The sequence below is a fragment of the Dipteris shenzhenensis genome, chromosome 16 (assembly GCF_047967505.1).
Source record: "Dipteris shenzhenensis isolate YYH24624 ecotype China chromosome 16, Dip_SZ_1.0, whole genome shotgun sequence".
NCBI classification, from domain to species: Eukaryota; Viridiplantae; Streptophyta; class Polypodiopsida; order Gleicheniales; family Dipteridaceae; genus Dipteris; species Dipteris shenzhenensis.
The window spans coordinates 11477438-11485242 of NC_141611.1; the positions used below are offsets into that span (position 1 = coordinate 11477438).

A 7805-nucleotide genomic window follows, 5' to 3' on the forward strand; every position below is an offset into this window, starting at 1 on the left:
TTTTACTTGGCCAACACTAGAGCATTTTATAAAAAATGCTAAAATCTTACAAAACCATGTGGCACTTTCTAATCCTTTAGATCAATTGGCCTATTATTAGCTACCTACAATATAAACAAAGTGAATACTATTGAAAAGGCATGCCCAAAACACAAGGGGAGGCAAAGAGGGGATGAAGGAAGGGTCAAGGAGAGGGGAGTTCAATTAGAGAGATAGAGAGAGATAGAGAGAAGCCCCAAAATAGGTTGTTGCAAATAATTGTCCTAGATACCATGAAAAACCACAAACGTGTACCAATCATGTGTCCACAAAATAGGGGTGCTCCAAACATTCTCCACATTATTTTCTGAATGAAAATGTGGAATATCCTCACTAAGCCCTTCCCTTCGAGGGGCAGGCCAAAACCGAGCTACAGAAATATCGATGCGAAACAAAATGTGGGTCTTTTATGGTCACTTGCGACAAGCATACATACTATAGTAGATACCACGTAGAGTAGTGCAAGACGAATATTGGGAGGGCTGCAATGTCCCTTTACATTCTGTACATGTTGAGGAAAGAACATTTGAAGTCCACATAAAGCTGCCGATCTACATGAGGGTCGATTGCTCCTTTGACATACAACAATGCTGTATCCTGTCGAACCAAACAGAACGGCAGGGAGCACTAGGTAACGAAGAGGAGGAAGGGGAAGAGGGGGGCGCGGCCCTTCTTGTAATTAGAGATTATCCGGCATGCTGTAGTAAACCTCCAAAAAATAAATGCACAGTAGCCCATCTGAGGGGAGATCTATTAGATATGCTGCTAGTTTTAGGCTAGGATGCTCATAGCCATGAGACGAGTAAACAGTGAGTCACTTTCCAAAAGATCAGTGGCATGTAATGGTAGATTTTTAGTATCCAACAGTGGGTTTATTTTTTGGGGGGGAGACGATAACAGGACAGGTATGAAAGACAATGTACACACACCCATCTCATGGGTGCCTCCGCTTACAGTTTGAAGTAGGATGTGCCCTGATAGCTAGATTTTTGCTCATGAAACTTACTGTCTGCAATCGTTTGAATCGAGGGTCGATGTACACATGGGTTCAAACTGATGATCACCTAGTTTCCAAAAAAGAACACCCCCAAGATCAGTATTAAGACTTTTAGATGTCTTCTTTCAATCCAAGCACCAGCATTGAAACCGGGGAACAGAGAGCTCAAGCAAAGCTTCAGGACTCAAAGCCTCGAGCTCTCTTCTTTTCATTGTTGAGAGAACCACTCTTCCTTTCCGCTCTGCACACGGGTGAGCTACCATTCTCATCCTTTTGTACAAGCGCATGGCTGCTACAGCATCTTCATATGGGTCATGGGCCTTACGTTCCTGAATTCGGTACCTGCAGCATTCGAAAGTTTGTCCAACTAGGTAACTGGCCTCGCTACTCTTTAAAGGATTCCGACATTGACATCTCGTTGCTCTATAATATGATTACTTCTGAATAGGAGCAACGTATTAGAGATCAGAATGATCACATACCCGAGGTATGTCTTTGTAAGATATTGCAGCTTGTTGCAGACATTGTTCGTTCTCAGGAGAGGCGGATAAAACGCTGTATCCCTGTTTGCAACTTACAACCTTCAGGAAGAGAGCCTCATCTACATGCATGGGTTCACTTAGACAATGCAGAGACTGCAACGACTGTATGAGATTCATTACCTTTGAAGGTGTGGTGGATAATCGATTCCCAAACATTTCAAATCATAATGCAATGAATGTCCGATAAGGAGTTTGGCATTCTGTGTGCTAGCCCAGGACTTCGTACCATTGTACAAGATTTTCTCCACTGCTTCTCTTGCCATCTTAACCGGCATGGCATCAACAAGGTCCTCCGGTCGAATTCCTGTCAGCTCAACTCTACAAAACGAATGCCTTTACTAACTGTATGCATGATGAAACGACTTCTTACAGAAGGGTATTAGAAACAAACTACCTGTAGTCTGTTACTGGAAGTTCCGGCTTCACGTAGGTACACAATAAGACATTCTCATGCTCATCTACGAGGCAGAACCGGGCACATAGATCAAAAGAGCCATCTTGACCTCCTCCTACCATCTCACAATCTAAAGCCACTGCAGGTCGTCGACCAACTTTATCTGGTTTATCAAGGGAGAACGTTTTAGCCGCTTGTACTCTCTTTTGCTTGTTCATGCCACCGGATATCGCCAGCTGCAAAACCTTTCGTTACTGTTCGACTTGTTGCATTTTATCATGCGAAGCTTGAGATACAGAACCAAGATAAGGTGAAAACACACGGAACAGTAGTCTTACTGGTCCACAATGAGGTGAAGCTGGCAGCTGGCAGAGAGCCTGATGTTCCGTGAGGGCTTCAGCGCTTTCCAAGAAGTTAAGGCACAGGGTGCAGCCCCGCTTTGCGAACTCTTCTGCACAGTCCTTCTTGGCTAAAGGTCCTGCATTGCATACAAGACCTTAAAATGAATAGAAGCATTCCAGAAACAGGATTTGCTAACCAGAGGCGTCCAGAAAAACTGAGATTAGGCTAATCCAACTCTACAATGGAGGTATTCTCATACCTAGAAGGTGCTCACGTAGAGCATCGAGGCATCTACAATGCTTCTTGCAGTACGCGCAGAGGGGCTCATGTGGAGAATGCCCAGCTTTCGTCATATGTTGCAGCAGGAACTCTTTCTGTTTGAACTGCTTAAAGCAAGCTGCACATTTGTTCAACCTGGCACAGACAAACACTTCCATCAGACAATCTTTGTTCCTTGTATGACTCTATAAGAGTGAATTCCAACACGATAATAACTCAAATCATACGAAGAAATCATGACAGCAACTCCGGTTTACTGCGAGAACGGTTCGCTTCTTCCCTACTAGTATAGCAGCACATACTATACTCAATCCCGGCACTTAGCACAGTGCGAAAGGTAGCACAAGAAGCGAAGCTGCAAAGCGAAAGACACAAAGCCTCATTCACAACCTTGGAAATGCAATGCACGATCAAATGCAGGTAGAATTTTTCAGGACTACTTTCATCAAACTTTCCTTTCACTGTTGGGGGGCTCTTTGGTTCCTATCTAACATCCCTATCGCTTGAATCTACTCAGCCGACATCAATTGAAACTTTTAAACCCCATGATCTGCAACGCCCTCATGTATTACTTCCGACCGAAATCATTGAAAGTTTTTTACCCTATAACTCTGCAGCACCTCAGCTGTCGCTCTTCGCCTCCAGAAATCATGCAATTACATGGCAGCATTGTAATTGACATTAGGTGGATTTTGCTTAGGAAATGCTAACATCTTCAGTTGATTTCACTTCTCAAAAATTATGGCATATACAGCGTTTGCGACCATTTTTGCCTCGGTCTAATCACCGTACGGACCATGGCGATCGCTACTAAAACTGGTAGCGGGTGAATTCTCCTGTTGCGAGACACTTGTCGGGCTTCTAATACTAATGCATGCTGCCATAAGCATACCGTCCGCCAAATTTCATCATCACCTCCTGCGACTCTCTCACCTTCTCCGCTATGTTTCATCGAAAGCTATAGGGAGAATACTAACCCCCGTGTACAAGCTCTCAAGCTCTTACATACAGTCTCGACTGGTCACAAGTCTCCTTTTCTCCTTAATGTTCTCTTCCGTACGTTGCCGTACGTTGCATTCAGAGAACATATCACCTAGAAACCAGAGGCCAGCTTTGCTACTTACCACGTTAATCCGGGCAGTTTCACGGAGATGACCGGCACTCTTCCGCGTTGCGACGCTCAGACAAAGCAAGTGCGTAAAGATTGCTTTTCGTGTGAAGCAACGCAAGGAAAAAGTAGGGGAAGCAGGGGGACAAACCTGGGAGCGGCGTCGGATTCTTCCTGGAAGGGATGGGGGAGATGCGGATGAGGAAGGGAGGGGGAAGAAGAGGAGGAGGAGGAGGAGGGGGGGGGAGCAGGAGGAGGGGAAGCGCCATGGGAGTGCAATGTGGGAGGATGATCAGCAGGATCAACAAGAGCTTGCATAGTGGTGTAGGAAAGATGCAGCACAAAAACAACAGAGATGAAGATAATACAAAGAGCGTCGTATTTAATTTTGTGGCTTTCCCGCCCTTTTGGGATTTTGTTAGAGCTAAATCTTAGCGAGGTTTCACACACAAGGCTCCCCAATTCTACCAAAGATCAATATATCACTATTGCAAATCTTCATGAAGATATTCCAACGTACAAATCTTTTGAAACAATCATAAATGCATAAAGACACCAATTGTAAAGAAAACATACTTTAGCATAACATATGCTTAGCATTAAAAGTAATTCATATATTATTATTTAATATTCCCATCCCCCTCTCTCTCTCTCTCTCTCTCTCTCTCTCTCTCTCTCTCATAGGTACTCCTCTTTTATGCACCAAGTTTAAAGAGCAAATCCAAGAGAGCTACCCCAACATATAAAGTGGTACTTCATGCGGGCTCTTTTAAAGTCATCATAAATTACAACAGAGACCCCTAAGGAAAAGTATCATTTCTTTCCCCAAAAAAAAAAAGAATTTCCAAAAGTAAAAGTACCATTTAGTATAAGAAAATATACATTTTGAAAAATGGAATAACAAAAACTTTAACATGCTTCACTATGTATAGCCTAGCAAGTAGTACTACAAAGTCACCAAGAAAACTAGTCACATGAGTAGAAAGAAATTCCCAATGAAATGATATATTAACATGCAACTAACAATAAACAAAAGTAGTTAAAACATAACTCAATGAATGCCTCAATGACCGTCTACAGCACACACATGCCAACCAAAATGTTCCACAATAAACACAACTAGAAGGAGGAAAAAGTCCACACAAATTAAGATAGAAAGTTCCAAAACCAACTCACGAACAAATAGAGAACAATCTCTTTCTCATGGAGACAAAAACAACAAAACATGTAGCCATGAAAAACAAAGCCAAACATGTAGTCATGAAGAGTAGGAGTAAGAAAGAAGGCAACAAATCATATTGTGTTTGCTTTGTTATTAAGCCATTGTGGCATTATGAGTATTGCACTCTTGTTAGCTATTTTTGGATGTTAGTGCTAGCTACAATGGTCATTGATGTCTCTAGGCTACTGGTTATTACTTTGTACATTGGTCTCAAAGTAGGTGACTAGTCCTCTTAAAAATAAGATTAAGCAATAATCAACTCCTATTGACACTCATCCAACCTTACACTAATAAATTGAATGCTAGAAGTTAGTCTCCCTTCAAATTTGATGCTAGAAGATGGTCTCCATTTAGATTAATTCAAGAACTTAAAACAGGGTCCCAAGATCGCTAGTGCTAGCTACAATGGTCTCAAAGTAGGTGACTAGTCCTCTTAAAAATAAGATTAAGCCATAATCAACTCCTATTAACACTCATCCAACCTTACACTAATAAATTGAATGCTAGAAGTTAGTCTCCCTTCAAATTTAATGCTAGAAGATGGTCTCCATTTAGATTAATTCGAGAACTTAAAACAAAGTCCCAAGAACGCTAGTGCTAGCTACAATGGTCATTGATGTCTCTAGGCTACTGGCTATTACTTTGTACATTAGTCTCAAAGTAGGTGACTAGTCCTCTTAAAAATAAGATTAAGCCATAATCAACTCCTATTGACACTCATCCAACCTTACACTAATAAATTGAATGCTAGAAGTTAGTCTCCCTTCAAATTTGATGCTAGAAGCTGGTCTCCATTTAGATTAATTCGAGAACTTAAAACAGGGTCCCAAGAATGCTAGTGCTAGCTACAATGGTCATTGATGTCTCTAGGCTACTGGCTATTACTTTGTACATTGGTCTCAAAGTAGGTGACTAGTCCTCTTAAAAATAAGATTAAGCCATAATCAACTCCTATTGACACTCATCCAACCTTACACTAATAAATTGAATGCTAAAAGTTAGTCTCCCTTCAAATTTGATGCTAGAAGATGGTCTCCATTTAGATTAATTCGAGAACTTAAAACAGGGTCCCAAGAACTGCCTTTTTAAAGAAATGATAACATGTATTTTGGTTCACTACGAACAAAGCAAATAGTAGTTGAGTTGCTCAAAGTCCCATGAGAGTTACCTATTAGTGCACCCCACAAGGACCTAGATCTATAAAGGTAGAGGCAATAGAATTATCAACAACAAGCATAACCTCAATAGCACAAACTGAATATTATCAAGGAGGATGTTGACCGCACTGATCCTTTCCTTGAATAGCTTTAGGAAGACAAAATTACGGTGCAATTATTGTAAAATCTTTATGCCATCAAGCAAGGGAAGGAACCAACGGCATGTTATGGAAAGGAACCTTGGAGAAAGGCTTTGGTTTCCATCCGAGTGTCTAGTATGCTAGCCTACCAAAATGAGAGGCATATAAAAGGAGAATGCAAGATGAAGATGAAGTAAATGTGTGATCTATGTGACCATTGTTGAACCCACTAAACAAAGGTTCTCAATGTAATCAACACTCAATGAAAGGCCTCTACAAATCAAGCAGACAAACAATGGTGACCACGAAGTAGCAAGCAGAATGAAGCATCAAGTGATCCATACGTGAATGTGTAAATCATCTAGACCAAACCCAAGTGAAGCCGAAGTTTGAGGAGCACTACACTGAGCCAAATGGTGGGGCCACAATGTCAGCTGGAGTTTGAATGTAAATCAAAGAGGAACCTACCCCATTGATGGTGGGTAGACACAATCAATGTAAATTCTTGGCACATAGTACCTATAGGCCTTGTCAAAAGGGAGACCACACGATGCAATAGGGGTTGTTCATTGCTATTGTGATTCGAGTGAATGACAATAGCAATAGAGATTCTAGTGAATTATGAAGAGCCAAAAATTGTGTTTCAAAAGGGCTTGATCAAAGATGAAGTGGGATAGACAGTGATTCAAGTAAAGCTAGCATGTTATATCAGCCAAATCAGTGACAATGGCCAAATTAGGAGTAGGCATAAAAGAAATCAATGTGGGTATGCACAAAGAACCTAAGATGATATAGATCAATGATGAAAGGCCCCTTAAATTCCTACAACAAGTGTAATTCAATCGAGGAGAAAGGCATGGCATGATCGCCATATCAAGAAAAGAAATATTAAAAAGGGCATGACCATGTTACTTTACAATCTCCCATTGGATCAGGAAAACAAAATATTCTCTAAATATGGGTAGGGTTGTACCGAATCAAGCATTGCTTTCAGAATGAGGCTATCATCTTGGATGAAGACCTAGAAGGTGAAGAATTGCCAAACTAGTCAATGGATTGAAGATCAAGGAGTTTTGGTTAGAAGCACAATTTGTTAGTAGTGGAGGGACCCATGTTAGTCAACCAAATGAGCGGAGCTAGCAAGCGGTTGTTTCATGTTCATTCAAGATTAATGTTAAGATTGGGCAAATTATGCATAGAGACACCAAATCTAGCCAAGAATCTTCAACAGCAAGGGTCTTTTTTAAAAATATGAGCAAGGGTTATTAAATGCACATGATGCAACAAAATGAGTGAACCTCGTGATGAAGAGGGCATCATGAGTGGAAGGGCATGAGATCCCAATAAATGTTCGAATATAAAAGGATAACCTAGACTCTTAATTAAAGCTATTTGCACTTTCATATTCTCATTTTTTAGAACATCATCTACAGTTATGAGAGCTATTTATTTTGTTTTTTGCACTCTCATTGCATCCCAAAACCCACATCAATTTGTTATCACCCTCAGTCTTTCTATAGAACTTATGGATTCTAGTAGCTAATCCTACAAGAAAAAAGCAAAGCTCAAAGCAACTAAATGGAAA

General features: G+C 40.9%; 1 protein-coding gene across 2 annotated transcripts; it reads right to left on the reverse strand.

Moving 5' to 3' along the window:
• Positions 1-418: 418 nt before the first annotated feature.
• Positions 419-3930, reverse strand: LOC147892548 (RNA exonuclease 4-like). Of its 2 annotated transcripts, none has more exons than XM_087387427.1 (7): positions 3853-3930; positions 2574-2728; positions 2311-2450; positions 1973-2181; positions 1699-1896; positions 1519-1599; positions 419-1378 (listed from the first exon to the last, which is right to left on the reverse strand). In XM_087387427.1, the coding sequence occupies exons 2-7, from the start codon at positions 2665-2667 to the stop codon at positions 1162-1164; spliced, it is 939 nt and encodes a 312-aa protein (XP_087243553.1). In that variant the 5' UTR covers positions 2668-2728; positions 3853-3930; the 3' UTR covers positions 419-1161. The 2 variants fall into 2 exon arrangements, with proteins under 2 accessions (XP_087243553.1, XP_087243552.1); XM_087387426.1 differs by having other exon boundaries at positions 1973-2208.
• Between the last annotated feature and the right edge of the window lie 3875 nt (positions 3931-7805).